The 19,032-nt window shown below is 44.0% G+C and overlaps 1 protein-coding gene across 4 annotated transcripts in view; it reads right to left on the reverse strand.

Moving 5' to 3' along the window:
- The window catches only part of SH3D19 (SH3 domain containing 19), a 174,082-nt gene that overhangs the window by 32,777 nt on the left and 122,273 nt on the right, over positions 1-19,032 (reverse strand). For all 4 annotated transcript variants that reach the window (XM_069744059.1, XM_069744058.1, XM_069744061.1 and 1 more), the window contains exons 12-16: positions 18,323-18,391; positions 17,886-18,026; positions 15,724-15,790; positions 13,878-14,008; positions 10,886-10,941 (exon numbers count right to left, since the gene is read on the reverse strand). In XM_069744059.1, the coding sequence (XP_069600160.1) occupies positions 10,886-10,941; positions 13,878-14,008; positions 15,724-15,790; positions 17,886-18,026; positions 18,323-18,391 (464 nt within the window). The remainder of the gene's footprint in view (positions 1-10,885; positions 10,942-13,877; positions 14,009-15,723; positions 15,791-17,885; positions 18,027-18,322; positions 18,392-19,032) is intronic.

Raw genomic sequence — 19,032 nt, forward strand, 5'->3', positions numbered from 1 at the left:
CAGGAAAATAGAGGTGACACAGTGGGGGAGGGGGCCCACAGGAAAATAGAGGTAGCATAGTGGGGGAGGGGGCCCACGGGAAAATAGAGGTAGCACAGTGGGGGAGGGGGCCCACAGGATATTGGGTGACACAGTGGTGAAGGGGGTCCTCAGGTAACACCTTTACGACATCAGCCTTACATGTATGGCGCGTGTTAAATGCCAGTGTCAATCTCTGACAGCAGCATATAACACATGCCAACATGCGTGCGCATCATTCTCTCACCCATTGGCGCCCATGATGTGATCGTGGGTCACCGATGGGTTGTCATGACAGCCTGGGGTCTTCTTCCTGTGGCCGGGCTTTAAAGGAGACTGTGATTTCTGCTATCTGCAGTGATGCTGTGGCATCACTGTATTTAATGGCACATGCGATCAGATGATCGCATCCTCATGTCCTCTAAGGGGGCTATCTGTACCAGTGAAAGGGAAAAACAAAATTTTAAAAATTCCTAAAAGTTCAAATCACCCCTTTTTAGTCAATTGAAAATAAATATATTTAAAAAATAAAAAAACACATATTTGGCATTGCTGGGTTCAGAAACGTCCGATCTATCAAAATATAAAAACAATTAACTCGATCAGTAAACACCGTAAACAGAAACAACTCAAGAATTCCAAATGTCGCCACAATTTCGGGTCGCCACAATTCCACAAAAAAAGCTATAACAAGTGATGAAAAAAATCACATCTATACCAAAATCATACTAATAAAAACAATGTCTCGCCCCCAACAGAAACCTTCCCTGTGCGTAATAAAATACGCAGCAGTCGTCGTCTTCTGCCGCTGTGTCGTTGCTTCTGTCTTCATTGCAGTGGAATACGGACACCGGTAAGTATTTTACTACACACACTGGACTTACATTACTGCTCTCCTGTGTAATGTAGTATGTAGAGGATCTGTCAGCTCTCCCATGTGGTGTAGTATATAGAGGATCTGTCAGCTCTCCTGTGTGGTGTAGTATATAGAGGATCTGTCAGCTCTCCTGTGTGGTGTAGTATATAGAGGATCTGTCAGCTCTCCTGTGTGGTGTAGTATATAGAGGATCTGTCAGCTCTCCTGTGTAACATAGTAACATAGTTAGTAAGGCCGAAAAAAGACATTTGTCCATCCAGTTCAGCCTATATTCCATCATAATAAATCCCCAGATCTACGTCCTTCTACAGAACCTAATAATTGTATGATACAATATTGTTCTGCTCCAGGAAGACATCCAGGCCTCTCTTGAACCCCTCGACTGAGTTCGCCATCACCACCTCCTCAGGCAAGCAATTCCAGATTCTCACTGCCCTAACAGTAAAGAATCCTCTTCTATGTTGGTGGAAAAACCTTCTCTCCTCCAGACGCAAAGAATGCCCCCTTGTGCCCGTCACCTTCCTTGGTATAAACAGATCCTCAGCGAGATATTTGTATTGTCCCCTTATATACTTATACATGGTTATTAGATCGCCCCTCAGTCGTCTTTTTTCTAGACTAAATAATCCTAATTTCGCTAATCTATCTGGGTATTGTAGTTCTCCCATCCCCTTTATTAATTTTGTTGCCCTCCTTTGTACTCTCTCTAGTTCCATTATATCCTTCCTGAGCACCGGTGCCCAAAACTGGACACAGTACTCCATGTGCGGTCTAACTAGGGATTTGTACAGAGGCAGTATAATGCTCTCATCATGTGTATCCAGACCTCTTTTAATGCACCCCATGATCCTGTTTGCCTTGGCAGCTGCTGCCTGGCACTGGCTGCTCCAGGTAAGTTTATCATTAACTAGGATCCCCAAGTCCTTCTCCCTGTCAGATTTACCCAGTGGTTTCCCGTTCAGTGTGTAATGGTGATATTGATTCCCTCTTCCCATGTGTATAACCTTACATTTATCATTGTTAAACCTCATCTGCCACCTTTCAGCCCAAGTTTCCAACTTATCCAGATCCATCTGTAGCAGAATACTATCTTCTCTTGTATTAACTGCTTTACATAGTTTTGTATCATCTGCAAATATCGATATTTTACTGTGTAAACCTTCTACCAGATCATTAATGAATATGTTGAAGAGAACAGGTCCCAATACTGACCCCTGCGGTACCCCACTGGTCACAGCGACCCAGTTAGAGACTATACCATTTATAACCACCCTCTGCTTTCTATCACTAAGCCAGTTACTAACCCATTTACACACATTTTCCCCCAGACCAAGCATTCTCATTTTGTGTACCAACCTCTTGTGCGGCACGGTATCAAACGCTTTGGAAAAATCGAGATATACCACGTCCAATGACTCACCGTGGTCCAGTCTATAGCTTACCTCTTCATAAAAACTGATTAGATTGGTTTGACAGGAGCGATTTCTCATAAACCCATGCTGATATGGAGTTAAACAGTTATTCTCATTGAGATAATCCAGAATAACATCCCTCAGAAACCCTTCAAATATTTTACCAACAATAGAGGTTAGACTTACTGGCCTATAATTTCCAGGTTCACTTTTAGAGCCCTTTTTGAATATTGGCACCACATTTGCTATGCGCCAGTCCTGCGGAACAGACCCTGTCGCTATAGAGTCCCTAAAAATAAGAAATAATGGTTTATCTATTACATTACTTAGTTCTCTTAGTACTCGTGGGTGTATGCCATCCGGACCCGGAGATTTATCTATTTTAATCTTATTTAGCCGGTTTCGCACCTCTTCTTGGGTTAGATTGGTGACCCTTAATATAGGGTTTTCATTGTTTCTTGGGATTTCACCTAGCATTTCATTTTCCACCGTGAATACCGTGGAGAAGAAGGTGTTTAATATGTTAGCTTTTTCCTCGTCATCTACAACCATTCTTTCCTCACTATTTTTTAAGGGGCCTACATTTTCAGTTTTTATTCTTTTACTATTGATATAGTTGAAGAACAGTTTGGGATTAGTTTTACTCTCCTTAGCAATGTGCTTCTCTGTTTCCTTTTTGGCAGCTTTAATTAGTTTTTTAGATAAAGTATTTTTCTCCCTATAGTTTTTTAGAGCTTCAATGGTGCCATCCTGCTTTAGTAGTGCAAATGCTTTCTTTTTACTGTTAATTGCCTGTCTTACTTCTTTGTTTAGCCACATTGGGTTTTTCCTATTTCTAGTCCTTTTATTCCCACAAGGTATAAACCGCTTACACTGCCTATTTAGGATGTTCTTAAACATTTCCCATTTATTATCTGTATTCTCATTTCTGAGGATATTGTCCCAGTCTACCAGATTAAGGGCATCTCTAAGCTGTTCAAACTTTGCCTTCCTAAAGTTCAATGTTTTTGTGACTCCCTGACAAGTCCCCCTAGTGAAAGACAGGTGAAACTGCACAATATTGTGGTCGCTATTTCCTAAATGCCCAACCACCTGCAGATTTGTTATTCTGTCAGGTCTATTAGATAGTATTAGGTCTAAAAGTGCTGCTCCTCTGGTTGGATTCTGCACCAATTGTGAAAGATAATTTTTCTTGGTTATTAGCAGAAACCTGTTGCCTTTATGGGTTTCACAGGTTTCTGTTTCCCAGTTAATATCCGGGTAGTTAAAGTCCCCCATAACCAGGACCTCATTATGGGTTGCAGCTTCATCTCTCTGCTTTAGAAGTAGACTTTCCATGCTTTCTGTTATATTTGGGGGTTTGTAACAGACCCCAATGAGAATTTTGTTACCATTTTTCCCTCCATGAATTTCAACCCATATGGACTCGACATCCTCATTCCCTTCGCTAATATCCTCCCTTAAAGTGGACTTTAGACAAGACTTTACATAGAGACAAACCCCTCCTCCTCTCCGATTTTTACGATCCTTTCTAAACAGACCGTAACCCTGTAAGTTAACTGCCCAGTCATAGCTTTCATCTAACCATGTCTCGGTTATTCCCACTATGTCAAAGTTACCTGTAGATATTTCTGCTTCTAGTTCTTCCATCTTGTTTGTAAGGCTTCTGGCGTTTGCGAGCATGCAGTTTAGAGGATTTTGTTTTGTTCCAATCTCCTCACTGTGGATTGTTTTAGAAATGTTCTTACCTCCCTTCTGAGTATGTTTTCCTGGGTCGTCTTTGTTCGAGTCTAATGTTTTTCTTCCCGTCCCCTCTTCTTCTAGTTTAACGCCCTCCTGATGAGTGTAGCGAGTCTTCTGGCGAATGTGTGTTTCCCAGGTTTGTTGAGGTGTAGTCCGTCTCTGGCGAGGAGTCCATCATACCAGTAATTCACACCGTGGTCCAGGAATCCAAATCCTTGTTGTCTGCACCATCGTCTTAGCCAGTTGTTTGCATCAAGGATCCTGTTCCATCTCCTGGTGCCATGCCCATCTACTGGAAGGATAGAAGAAAAAACTACCTGTGCATCCAGTTCCTTTACTTTCTTCCCCAACTCTTCAAAGTCCTTGCAGATTGTCGGTAGGTCCTTCCTTGCCGTGTCATTGGTGCCAACATGTATCAGAAGAAATGGGTGGACGTCCTTGGAGCTGAAGAGCTTTGGTATCCTATCGGTCACATCCTTGATCATCGCACCTGGAAGGCAGCATACTTCTCTTGCAGTTATGTCCGGTCTGCAGATGGCTGCTTCTGTGCCTCTCAGTAGTGAGTCTCCCACCACCACCATTCTTCGTTGCTTCTTGGCTGTACTTTTTGCTGTCACTTGTTGCTGTGTGCCCTTTTCTTTTTTGCTTGCTGGTATTGCTTCATTCTTAGGTGTGCCATCTTCATCCTCTACAAAGATTTGATATCGGTTCTTCAGTTGTGTGGTTGGTGATTTCTCCATGGTCTTCTTGCTTCTTTTGGTCACATGCTTCCACTCATCTGCTTTTGGAGGTTCTCTGACACTTTTTGCACCTTCTGTGACCAGTAGAGATGCTTCTGTTCTGTCTAGAAAGTCTTCATTCTCTTTGATGAGTTTCAAAGTTGCTATTCTTTCTTCCAGACCCCGCACCTTTTCTTCTAAAAGGGCCACTAGTCTACACTTCTGACAGGTGAAATTGGATTCTTCTTCTGGTCGATCTGTGAACATGTAGCACATGCTGCAGCTCACCATGTAGGTTGTCACATCTGCCATGTTGCTCCTAGATCCTGCTGACTTGCTGTGTGTTTTCCTTCTTGTGTAATCTACTCAGCCAAGCTCTCTTGCAATAATGTCCTACAGGCAAAAATTACGGCGCGCGGTTTGGTGATGCTTTCGAAGCAGCTGGTCCCGGCTGTACCCAACGATCTTCTAGCTTAGGGAGACTTCGCTTCTCCCAGAAGGCACCTGGAATATGCAAATTAGCCTCCTGAAGCTTGAATCCCTGGTTTGGTGATGCTTTCGAAGCAGCTGGTCCCGGCTGTACCCAACGATCTTCTAGCTTAGGGAGACTTCGCTTCTCCCAGAAGGCACCTGGAATATGCAAATTAGCCTCCTGAAGCTTGAATCCCTGGTTTGGTGATGCTTTCGAAGCAGCTGGTCCCGGCTGTACCCAACGATCTTCTAGCTTAGGGAGACTTCGCTTCTCCCAGAAGGCACCTGGAATATGCAAATTAGCCTCCTGAAGCTTGAATCCCTGGTTTGGTGTAGTATATAGAGGATCTGTCAGCTCTCGTGTGTGGTGTAGTATATAGAGGATCTGTCAGCTCTCCTGTGTGGTGTAGTATACAGAGGATCTGTCAGCTCTACTGTGTGGTGTAGTATATAGAGGATCTGTCAGCTCTCCCATGTGGTGTAGTATATAGGGGATCTATCAGCTCTCCCGTGTGGTGTAGTATATAGGGGATCTATCAGCTCTCCTGTGTGGTGTAGTATATAGAGGATCTGTCAGCTCTCCTGTGTGGTGTAGTATATAGAGGATCTGTCAGCTCTCCCGTGTGGTGTAGTATATAGAGGATCTGTCAGCTCTCCTGTGTAGTGTAGTATATAGAAGATCTGTCAGCTCTCCTGTGTGGTGTAGTATATAGAGGATCTGTCAGCTCTCCGGTGTGGTGTAGTATATAGAGGATCTGTCAGCTCTCCCGTGTGGTGTAGTATATAGAGGATCTGTCAGCTCTCCTGTGTAGTGTAGTATATAGAGGATCTGTCAGCTCTCCTGTATGGTGTAGAATATAGAGGATCTGTCAGCTCTCCTGTGTAGTGTAGTATATAGAGGATCTGTCAGCTCTCCTGTGTGGTGTAGTATACAGAGGATCTGTCAGCTCTCCTGTGTGGTGTAGTATATAGAGGATCTGTCAGCTCTCCTGTGTGGTGTAGTATATAGAGGATCTGTCAGCTCTCCTGTGTGGTGTAGTATATAGAGGATCTGTCAGCTCTCCTGTATGGTGTAGAATATAGAGGATCTGTCAGCTCTCCTGTGTTGTGTAGTATATAGAGGATCTGTCAGCTCTCCCGTGTGGTGTAGTATGTAGAGGATCTGTCAGCTCTCCCGTGTGGTGTAGTATATAGAGGATCTGTCAGCTCTCCTGTGTGGTGTAGTATATAGAGGATCTGTCAGCTCTCCTGTGTGGTGTAGTATATAGAGGATCTGTCAGCTCTCCCGTGTAGTGTAGTATGTAGAGGATCTGTCAGCTCTCCCGTGTGGTGTAGTATATAGAGGATCTGTCAGCTCTCCCGTGTGGTGTAGTATATAGAGGATCTGTCAGCTCTCCTGTGTGGTGTAGTATATAGAGGATCTGTCAGCTCTCCTGTGTGGTGTAGTATATAGAGGATCTGTCAGCTCTCCTGTGTGGTGTAGTATATAGAGGATCTGTCAGCTCTCCTGTGTAGTGTAGTATGTAGAGGATCTGTCAGCTCTCCTGTGTGGTGTAGTATGTAGAGGATCTGTTAGCTCTCCTGTGTGGTGTAGTATATAGAGGATCTGTCAGCTCTCCTGTGTGGTGTAGTATATAGAGGATCTGTTAGCTCTCCTGTGTGGTGTAGTATATAGAGGATCTGTCAGCTCTCCTGTGTGGTGTAGTATATAGAGGATCTGTCAGCTCTCCTGTGTGGTGTAGTATATAGAGGATCTGTCAGCTCTCCTGTGTGGTGTAGTATATAGAGGATCTGTCAGCTCTCCTGTGTGGTGTAGTATATAGAGGATCTGTCAGCTCTCCTGTGTGGTGTAGTATGTAGAGGATCTGTCAGCTCTCCTGTGTGGTGTAGTATGTAGAGGATCTGTCAGCTCTCCCGTGTGGTGTAGTATATAGAGGATCTGTCAGCTCTCCGGTGTGGTGTAGTATATAGAGGATCTGTCAGCTCTCCTGTGTGGTGTAGTATATAGAGGATCTGTCAGCTCTCCTGTGTGGTGTAGTATATAGAGGATCTGTCAGCTCTCCTGTGTGGTGTAGTATATAGAGGATCTGTCAGCTCTCCCGTGTGGTGTAGTATATAGAGGATCTGTCAGCTCTCCTGTGTGGTGTAGTATATAGAGGATCTGTCAGCTCTCCTGTGTGGTGTAGTATGTAGAGGATCTGTCAGCTCTCCCGTGTGGTGTAGTATATAGAGGATCTGTCAGCTCTCCTGTGTGGTGTAGTATATAGAGGATCTGTCAGCTCTCCTGTGTGGTGTAGAATATAGAGGATCTGTCAGCTCTCCTGTGTGGTGTAGTATATAGAGGATCTGTCCTGTGTGGTGTGGTATATAGAGGATCTGTCGGCTGTCCCGTGTGGTGTGGTATATAGGATCTATCCTGTGTGGTATTTTTAAATGGCATGGTGGGCCCCAAGAATGATTTTTCTCTGGTGGGCCCAAGGTACTCCAGTCCGACGCTGACTATGCTCCTACCTTCATGGTACTTACACACAGGATCCCTAACAAAGGGGAGAGGAAAACACTAGAATGGTGCTTTATATAAGGTTTTTGTATTTTTTTTTTAATTACTCTAATTTGTTGTTTTTAGGAAATATACTCATAACTTCAACAAGGAACAGACTCAGACTATCTCTTGTAATGAAGAATCTAATGAGCTTGTGGAAAGGTCATGGTTTGTGAAGAGAGGGAGGAACAAGATCAGCTGTGTTATCGCATATCGTAATTGGTGGCTCTAGTGTTATCAGCTGAATATAGAGGTGTTATCAGTCACTGTAATCCTGCCTCTGCTGATAAAGGAGCCTGCTGAAAACACTTCCTGAAACAAGAGGAAGCAGGAGTCTCAGGCTATGTGCCCAAGTTGCAGAAATGCTGCGGAAATGTCCACAGCATTTCCGCAACTCCCTGCCGCGGATGAAATGCATGCGGAATTCATGGTGCTTGACATGTGTGACCAACTTTTTACTATTGATGCTGAAAAGATAGAATGTTAAAAATAATTAAAAAAAAAAAAAACATGGTTATTCTTACCTTCCGACAGCCCCCGATCTCCTCAGCGGCGCTCCAGGTACATTCCGTTCCCAGGGATGCTTTACACGAAGGACCTTTGCGACGTCTCGGTTGAGTGACTGCGACGTCATCTCAGGTGATTCGCACACAGCATCCCTGGGAACGGAAGCCGCCGCATGCACTGCTGAGAGGCGGGAGGACTCCAGAGGCCATCAGAAGGTAAGTATATCCCTATTTTTTATTTTAATTCTCTTTTTTTTTTTTTTTACAGAAATATGGTTCCCAAGGGCCTGGAGGAGAGTCTTCTCTCCTCCAGACCCGGGTACCATCCGCACATGAAGCGCTCACTTTACATATGGTGGGCATAGCCACAAGCGTAAAGTGAGCGTTTCAATGCATTCCTATGTATGCGGAATCACCGCAATTCCGCAGAAATAATTAACATGCTACAGATTTTACTGCTATAATAATAACAAAGCCAGGAGACATACTGATCAGAAATGGGGAATTAAGCACTAAATAGTGCAAAAGAACCCAAAGCCAAAAAGAAACTTCCCCTTGAGAAAGCAAACGCCATAAGAAGCGAAACGCGTTGGATCTCTTTTCCTGGATCCAACCCGATGTCTGTTGTCTTCCTAACTGGTAAGCTCTGCCCTTTATATCTAATAAGATGCTGTAGTGATTTTTCATCTACTAGCATAAAGATTCTACTATTAGCAGCTCCCTGCCATCATGCACACTAACATTTTTGGCAACTCACACCGGGGAATGTCCACTCTCTAGCTATCCGTATGCACTTTATTGAATTTTTTATGCTGTATGCACATTATTTTGATACATTGTTAATATAATAAAATATTACTGTTTTAAATTAACCTATATACTCCTTTGTTCTCCTCTAAGATTTTACCGCTATGCGATTCCACAGCGGGAAAATCCGCAGCATGGGCACAGCAACTGCGGAATCCCATAGGATTGCATGGGAATTAGTTTTTTAAGCATTTTTATGCGTTTCCACTGCGGCAAAAAAAGCGTCAGAAACGCATAAAAAACGCAATGTGGGCACACAGCCTGAAAAGGCCACAGTGCAAGTCAGCTGTGCCCAGAGCTATAAAATATTATTGGAGACAAGATTACAATAACAAGGAGTCTTACTGAAGACTCTTCCTGATTAGACAGTCTAAAAAAATCCTCAGTGGTCAGTGTGAAAATTGCCAGATTGCCAATATAGTCTTTATTTTAATAAAGATCATGATATGTAGAAACAAAAACACAGCCAAAAATGTATTTAACAATACATAGAACACAAAAATCTGATTTAAACAATAAGTAATTTTCTGATGATAGCTTCCATTTAACGGGAACCTGTCATATCCCCAAATGCTAGTAACCTGGAGATACTGGGTTAATAGCGCACTAAAGCTGCGTGGCCCTGAACTGAAAGCGCAGCTGCCGGGAGGAAATTGGCTCTATGACTGAAAGCCAGAGGCTGCAGTGAAGAATAGAGGCGTGCTGACAAGGCTCGGTCATCCGCACAGTGAGCGGCGGATGTAGACCACCCTAAATCAGTGACAGCCGTCTCTGCAGAGTATGTGCCAGGGCATGATTACAGCTCTCACAGACAGGTGACTGAAGCCACGCCTCTATGACTGAAAGCCGGAGGCTGCAGTGAGGAATAGAGGCTTGCCGAAATGGCTCAGTCATCCGCACAGTGAGCGGCGGATGTAGACCGCCCTAGCTCATTGACAGCTGTCTCTGCAGAGTATGTGCCAGGGCATGATTACAGCTCTCAGACAGGTGACTGAAGCCACGCCTCTATAACTGAAAGCCGGAGGCTGCAGTGAGGAATAGAGGCTTGCTGACATGGCTCGGTCATCCGCACAGTGAGCGGCGGATGGCGGATGTAGACTGCCCTAGATAAGTGACAGCTGTCTCTGCACAGTATGTGCCAGGGCATGATTACAGCTCTCAGACAGGTGACTGAAGCCACGCCTCTATGACTGAAAGCCGGAGGCTGCAGTGAGGAATAAAGTTAATTTCCTCCCTGTAGCCATGCTGCAGTATGATGGTAGCACGGCTTTAGAACGATATTAACCTGCAGATTAACTCCGTATCTGCAAATAGTACTTGGTGACATGACTGGTTCCTATTAATTACCGTAATTGCTCTATATTCAATTCTCTAATCTCCCAGTGCAATAATAATAATAATAATGGGCGACTTCCTCTAGTCCAAAACCACTTGCAGTTTTGCATGCAATGAATGCCATTCCAAGGTTTCGATCTATTTAACAGCATTTAAAGCGTACCTCCACTTGCACATGAAAATTATTAAGTTATATGCCAACTTTAAGCATACGATTTGGAAATCTTTCACAGGATACATTCATTGAATAGTCCCATTTTAGAAAGAAATAGTATAAATATATTATCACAATGGCTTTATGGAAAGATAAAGCTGTAATGTCCAAATTTCACAACAAAGAGATAAAAAATAGATTAACTTTTAGAAATGACAATTCCATACCAATATACATCAATCAGAAATCACAGAAGAATGGTAAAAATAAGGTTAGGAAATATTTTGCAAGGTACACTTACTTTATAATAGACGCTGTAAGATTTTTCTTCAGGTGCCCCTTATCTGGCACATCAACCTGAATGGAAAATATTTACAGATCATATTCATTAAAATGTCCAAATTCCTAAACAATCCATAAGCGGATATTGCTTTTTTCTCAATCGTAAGCTTGGATCTACCATGTTATATTTGGGCTAAAGCCATAGTTGAGATTAAAAACGAAGTAATGCAAAAAGTAACGCTATATAAACGGCACCCTGGTATCAATTTTGTGGCTGCCAAAGCAATGAAAAAATTTAAATCCAGAAATTTGACAAGCGGGAACATATTAAAAGGGGTTTTCCCACTTTCAAATGGATTCCACATGCTTTAACATACCCAAAATAACAACAAGAGCAGGTACCCTCCCCTGGTCCAGTGCCGCCTCCCCGCCAATGCTCAGATCTGGGTGCTTTTGCTGTAGCGGTGACGTCACACGGTGAGTGTGCATCACTGCTGTAGTCAAACACTGCACTCAGAACCTTGAAGAGTAACAGAACGAGCCACTGAGCTCAGTGATTGGCTACAGCGGTAATGCGCACTGACTATGTGCAGCCAAGGCACAGAGACCTGGGTAGTGGCAGGAGTCGGCACTGGACAGGGCAGGCTGGGTACCTGGTCTATTTGTTATTTTAAAGTGGAACTGGCATTTTAATTTTCCTTTTATAAATCTCTAGTATAGATGAAAATAAGCAACATTGTAATATATCTGATCAGAGAAATCCGCTTCTCTCTCTGCTAAAATAGATCATTTATTATCAAAATTCTCAGTTCTGAGGTAAAATCTGTAGTCAGTGAGGAGAGACTTTCCTATTACTGAGAGGAGATGGCAGCCGCTACTGAGAAGATTATATGTAGATGAGAGGAGGGAGGAGCCACAGACAGAGCTCCTCCCTCCATATAGAATCTCATCTCGTCATCTCCTCTCAGTAATAGGAAAGTCTGTCCTCATTGACTACAGATTTTACCTCAGAATTCAGAATTTTGATAATAAATTATCTATTTTAGCAGAGAGAGAAGCGGATTTCTCTGATCAGATAAATTACAATGTTGCTTATTTTCATCTATACTAGAGATTTATGAAAGTAAAATTAAAACGACTGTTCTTCTTTTACAGTGTTTGGGATCCACTTTCCTAAAAGTGGAAAACCCTTGTAATCAATTCTGCCTAACCTTAAGATGGTGCAAACTTAGGCCGAGCAGTCTTAAAACGGGACAAGTGTATTACCCATGGTGTTTAATAAATCTGATGCATCTGCATTGTCTAGCCAAAGTCTTACATCCACCACCTATTAGTTAGCATCTTATGTGCCAGAAAATTGTGCCAATATTTTGGCACAGGGTGTTGCATGTTAGGCCACACCCCCTTCCAGTAAACCACACCCTGTTAGAGAAGCCACACCCCTTGTCAGTCAGGAATCACAAAGGGTCTAAATCACATAATAGATGTGGTGCAAGTCACCACGGTCATTTAGCTTAGTAACCCTCCCCCACTGGATGGAGAAATCGTGTGTGCAGAGGATGGAGCACAGAAGCTGGACGGAGCCACACAGTCCCAGCAGCTCTGTCCTCCGTAGGGCTCTGTGTGGCACCAGAACCGGGCGGAGGCACACAGTCCCAGCAGCTCTGTCCTCCGTAGGGCTCTGTACGGCACCAGAAGCGGGACGGAGGCACACAGTCCCAGCAGCTCTGTCCTCCGTAGGGCTCTGTACGGCACCAGAAGCGGGACGGAGGCACACAGTCCCAGCAGCTCTGTCCTCTGTAGGGCTCTGTGCGGCACCAGAATCGGGCGGAGGCACACAGTCCCAGCAGCTCTGTCCTCCGTAGGGCTCTGTACGGCACCAGAAGCGGGACGGAGGCACACAGTCCCAGCAGCTCTGTCCTCCGTAGGGCTCTGTGCGGCACCAGAAGCGGGACGGAGGCACACAGTCCCAGCAGCTCTGTCCTCCGTAGGGCTCTGTACGGCACCAGAAGCGGGACGGAGGCACACAGTCCCAGCAGCTCTGTCCTCCGTAGGGCTCTGTGCGGCACCAGAAGCGGGACGGAGGCACACAGTCCCAGCAGTACTGTCCTCCGTAGGCTCTGTGCGGCACCAGAATCGGGCGGAGGCACACAGTCCCAGCAGCTCTGTCCTCCGTAGGGCTCTGTACAGCACCAGAAGCGGGACGGAGGCACACAGTCCCAGCAGCTCTGTCCTCCGTAGGGCTCTGTACAGCACCAGAAGCGGGACGGAGGCACACAGTCCCAGCACTACTGTCCTCCGTAGGGCTCTGTACGGCACCAGAAGCTGGACGGAGGCACACAGTCCCAGCAGTACTGTCCTCCGTAGGCTCTGTGCGGCACCAGAATCGGGCAGAGGCACACAGTCCCAGCAGCTCTGTCCTCCGTAGGGCTCTGTACGGCACCAGAAGCGGGACGGAGGCACACAGTCCCAGCAGCTCTGTCCTCCGTAGGGCTCTGTGCGGCACCAGAAGCGGGACGGAGGCACACAGTCCCAGCAGCTCTGTCCTCCGTAGGCTCTGTGCGGCACCAGAATCGGGCGGAGGCACACAGTCCCAGCAGCTCTGTCCTCCGTAGGGCTCTGTACGGCACCAGAAGCGGGACGGAGGCACACAGTCCCAGCACTACTGTCCTCCGTAGGGCTCTGTACGGCACCAGAAGCGGGACGGAGGCACACAGTCCCAGCACTACTGTCCTCCGTAGGGCTCTGTACGGCACCAGAAGCTGGACGGAGGCACACAGTCCCAGCAGTACTGTCCTCCGTAGGCTCTGTGCGGCACCAGAATCGGGCAGAGGCACACAGTCCCAGCAGCTCTGTCCTCCGTAGGGCTTTGTACAGCACCAGAACTGGACGGAGGACACAGTCCCAGCACTACTGTCCTCCGTAGGGCTCTGTACAATGTCAAGGTTGTATGGAGCCATAAAATGTTACACGAGTCCTAGTTGTCACACTCAATATACACAATCACATACCAAAATCCGGACATGATTGGCAGGAAATATACCAGCGCTTCCTTTACATTTTCCTCTGTACCATTCTCGGTCTATTTTTTCCAGCAGGTACACAATCTCCCCTGAGGTCAGACTTAGGTCATCAGCATGTTCTAAAAAAAAGTAGAAAAATAAAAAATGTTACAGGATTTTTTTTTTTCATAAATCAATAATACGTGTGAAAATATGAAAATGTGTAATATATCTTATCAGATAAATCTGCTTCTTCCTCCTGAACTGATCAGTCATTTTCAATAGTCTCAATTCACTGTTAAAATCGGTCTTCGGTGATTACACATGTTCCCATTACTGAGCTACGAGGCGACAGTTGGTGCTCATCAAGTTCTATGGAGAACAGTAACTGCCGCTCTAGGAGAACGTGCAGCAGAATCTGTGTCTGCCTCAAGTTCCATCATTATTTAAAAGCAAAAAAATGCCATCTATCTCAGTAATGGAAAAATACATATTCACTGAAAACAGATTTTACCGATGAATTGAAAGGGACAGAAGCAGATTTCTCTCATAAGATAAATAACAAAGTTGCTTATTCTCATGTGTATTATTGATTTACAAAATAAAAAATAAAAACGATGGTTACTCCTCAGTGCTCCCATAAGGATTTCTGTGTCATATCAAATGCTGGATTTGGTGGATTTTCAGTCTTCAACAGACCTACACCTCCACTTTAGACCGAACAGCGGAGCATGACTTGTTTTATGTTTTGACACTTTTTGAGCCACGGCAGCATTTCTACATATAGGTTTGTACATCACCAATTAGGTCTCATGGGCGTCCTTGCTGCTCTTCTATGACACTATGGAAATACATGTGCAGCAAATATGGATATCACTTCTAATTTACCATGTAATTCCACAATGGATCATTTATGCATATCTATTCACCTCACTATTGTTCTGATTAGTGGATTACATCCTCCATGACATGATTGGATTTGCAAAAAATGAAGCTGTAGGCGTTCCGTTTTTACTAACTTTATGCTATGGTATTAATGGATGTGGCACTGGTGTGTATTCTGTGTCTGAAGGATTATTCAGACCATTATACAGAAAGCTTTTATGATAAAAATAGCAAGTGGCGCGTATTGAAGTTCAAACACTGAACACCAGGGGGCACAATTGGTGATCCCAGCAATGAACCTAAAACTGATACCATAAATACAGCTACAACTATTAACAATTCTGGAGCCATCAGTACAGAGGATAAAATAAAACTTGTTAATGTGCAAATTACATCACGCAGCAAGCCATTCATATAGTGCTATTGGATGTACAGACATAATAGTGATCTAATTCATTAACCTTTTTACGAACACTGACAGCTGATCTTAATCTTTCAGTTAGTATATATACACTTCAAAGTATTAGAAAAAGTTTTTGTGGACTTATAGGGAATGGTGGAGCTGTTTTGACTGATAGACTCTGTGCTGGGTGACTACAGGCAATGGAGCAGTCAACCAAGCAGGAGGAAGCAGTCCTGAGCGGTGGATGGAGCTGGAGTGACAGAGGCGTTAACTCAAAGGTTGATCTCTCAGTAATGGAGAAATGGATTGTCCACGTAAAGATATAGCTGGACTTGTGTTTGAGAGAGCTACGTGCACATGTAAATAGTTTTGGGGTGAAATCCTGCAGATGGATTCCCTTTAAATATGGAGTGTTAGATGAATGTTAAAAAAAACCAAAAACCCTTTCAGTTCAAAACAGGAATAATACGAAGGTCTGATTTGAAGGAAAATGCATCAAATCTAGAATAATAAACTTTTCAATATGTCCCAACACGACGAGCAGAACTCGATGGTAGCTCAGCGCACCTCCAGCAAAGTCATGCAGCACCACGGCATGAGGCATATGGCTGTCCTCCATTCTATGGGGCACGTCCTGAAAAAAAAAACAAGTAGAAGACAAAGTCTCAGAGGTTCAGGAATATAATAAATAACATGAAGTGAAATTCTTTATGATGGCAATTTGATAAAAAGAAAAGATGCAAAATGTATGTGAGATGATGTTCAGCACAGAGAAATAATGGAGGGTTAGGGTCCGCTCCTCTCCTGTTCTTTTAATAGGAATCTGATGTCGGAAAATGACGCATTATTCAAAGTTAAACGCGTTTTATATACAAAGTTGTGCAATTTGGTTTCCATGCCACTATATTAATGAAAATCTGGGCCTCACACTGCCAACGAGTTATTCTAGCACGCTAACATTTTCTATTTTGTACAGATTGCCATTGTACAGATTGCCATTGCTAGGTAGACAGTGCAGAATTTGGCAGTAGGATCATCCCTCCTAAGCCGTCTATATGACTATGTAGGTCATAGGAAGCGGAATAAAATGATACCTTAATATCTGTGATCCAATGTCTTATTACAGAGAAATCCACATTTTTCTTAATATATAAGTGAGCTGTATGACATATGGGCACAGAACTGCATGAGAATCTGCCTCCAGAGATTATTTTAAATGAAAGAGGGCATTACAGTGTGAGACATATATAACAGGACAGCAGACTGTCAGCCGTTACATGTCTTACGCTGGTAACTCCCCCATTCACTTGAAATAATCTCTGGAGGCAGATGTTCAGGTAGATTATGTCCGTCACATGGATCTGAACAGCTCATTTACATATAAACAAGAAACGTGGATTACTCTGGAATAAGACATCGGATCACAGATGTCTATGTATCAGTTTATTCAGCTTTCTATGTCCCACATACCAATTTAGACAGCTTAGGAGGATTGATCCTACTTTCAGATTCCCTCTAACGATTTCAAGGAAAAATGCAAATAATTTGTAGCCTGAACTTGAATACATGCCCTAAATAATAGAATTTACTGAAAAATTCATATTTGTAAATAATAATTAGCAGATTCAAAGAATAATAGCAAAGTCACAATGTTAGCATAGGTTTGAGGTTTCTGTCCCAGACCTTTCTCAACAATATCTGTCAGGACAGGAGGCAGCATATGGAGGTGTTATTAAGCCAAGTCTCTACTACTTATTGTCATGCTGGCGACTCTCATGCCTTCTCAGCCCTGCCCAAGTCACTGCGCTCGCCACTCTGCTCCTCCCTGTGCTGCCTGCCCTGACCTCGGATTGTCTGACTACGTCTTTGACTTCATAGTCATGTACCTCGTTTCAAGTCTCTGACCCTGCGGTCAACTGCTGCAGACCCGGGGACTGCCCTGTAGACCCTGTAGGAGCTTATCCTCATCTTTGCATGAGCTTAAGTTCTAGTTGCATTTATCTCTAGCTTCGTGCCAAGGTGTACTTCAGTTTAGTCTCCTCTGTGATTGACCCGGCTCGTTTACTCGTCTATTCTGATCGCTCTACTCCAATGTATAATTGGGGAGAAAGGTTGAACTTGAAGGACATAGGTCTTTTTTCAACCTACTGTATGTAACGCCTGACCCTGGCTTGTATAGTGAACCCGTGCTGCTGCCCCGACCCCAGACCATCTGACTACGTCTTGCCCACTTGTACCTCGTATACCTGCTCTGACCCATGGATCAGCTGATGCAGTTCGGGAGAATGCTCCCTGGAGTGACACCTGGCGACAACCTATGACCAAGCCTATCCTCACCATCAGAGGCTCCAGCAAAAATCAGATAGTTGCTTAGTTACACCCATATAGGGTAATCCCAGCCCGTTCACACCCACCACGTTACTGTAAATTCAGGCACTTGAACAAGCCGACTAATCAGGGCCCAGAGACCAAGCCCAATGCACAAGTCTTGTACAAGTACATCCGTGCTTAACGGGAGAGTCAAGACCAACTGATGTAGGCAATTAGTGTGGTGGTAAATAAGCTGCAGGAATTGTCCACATTGGTCTTCACTCTGTCCCACTCCCCATCTGTGACAGTTCATCATTCCTCCGGACTGTACATTTCATATATAATTGCTTTCTTATAGGTCAATATAACACGAGTTGGGGAAAAATATTTACAGTTTCTCTCTCGGAGGAAAAACCTACCTTTTGCTTGTTTTCTGGGCTTTCATCGAGTGGAGTGATAATCTTCATGTTAGTCACTTTTACATCCCCGATTATACCTCCCATTTGACAATGGACATAGTTATTGTCTTTTTGCTCCAGCAGCACCAGCACCTCTCCACGCTGAAAGTATTAGACAAATAAGAAAAGAAATGGAAATCTGTAAAGATTCCAAGCATGAACACAGGGTTCTTCATCTACGTCTGAAGCAAGGACATAACTATAGGGCGCACACCTACAGTAGGTCCCATTCCACACTGGAGGGCAGGGTCCCTGGGTTAGGTATGCATTGGGGCCCAGGATATTCAAGTCATGCTTATGATCAAAAGCTCATAGAAGGACTAGCATGACCTGCTTAGATAATGTGATCAATATAAAGAAGGCATATGTGCACATTATTACATAGAAGCAGGATTTACCTTACACGACAGCTCTCCAGGATTAGCAGATACAACATCCTTTTCAGCAATTCCATGTGGCAGAGGCAACTAAAGAAAAAAGGAACGCGGTTTCACTTCAGAGAACACGAGGAGTTATGATGGATTTATCTATGACAATTGCCTACGTAAGAGCCGGATTCTTCCTCATCTTTGGACATTTTTTTCCTTGAGTAAAAATGGTTCTAACTTTGGCTTTTTAACTTGAGCCTTATTCATTAATTTTTTTGCTCCTTTTTTGCGCTAACTTTATTTGGTATCGTCTGCGTTCCTTTTTGACAACGTGGACGTGGTTTTGTTTATCCGGATGACTAAGTTTAAGACATCAATTGCGACTTTTTGAAATACAAAATTATCACATTTTTTTGCACACATGAAAAATAATGTGCAACATGTTAAAGGATCATGTGACTATTTACTCTGGCTCAGTGGTTAGCACTGGGGTCCTGGGGTCAAGTTCCCCCTAAGGACAACATCTGCAAGGAGTTGTATGTTCTCTCCGTGTTTGCGTGGGTTTCCTCCGGGTTCTCCGGTTTCCTCCCTCACTATAAATACATACGGATAGGGAATGTAGATTGTGAGCCCCAGTGGGGACAGTGATGATGATGACTGTAAAGCGCTGAGGAATATGATTTTGATGTATAAGTGAATAAAATAAATATATAAAAAAAGGCACAAAAAGTATTGGACAA

The sequence above is a fragment of the Ranitomeya imitator genome, chromosome 1, assembly GCF_032444005.1.
Source record: "Ranitomeya imitator isolate aRanImi1 chromosome 1, aRanImi1.pri, whole genome shotgun sequence".
Taxonomy (NCBI): domain Eukaryota; kingdom Metazoa; phylum Chordata; class Amphibia; order Anura; family Dendrobatidae; genus Ranitomeya; species Ranitomeya imitator.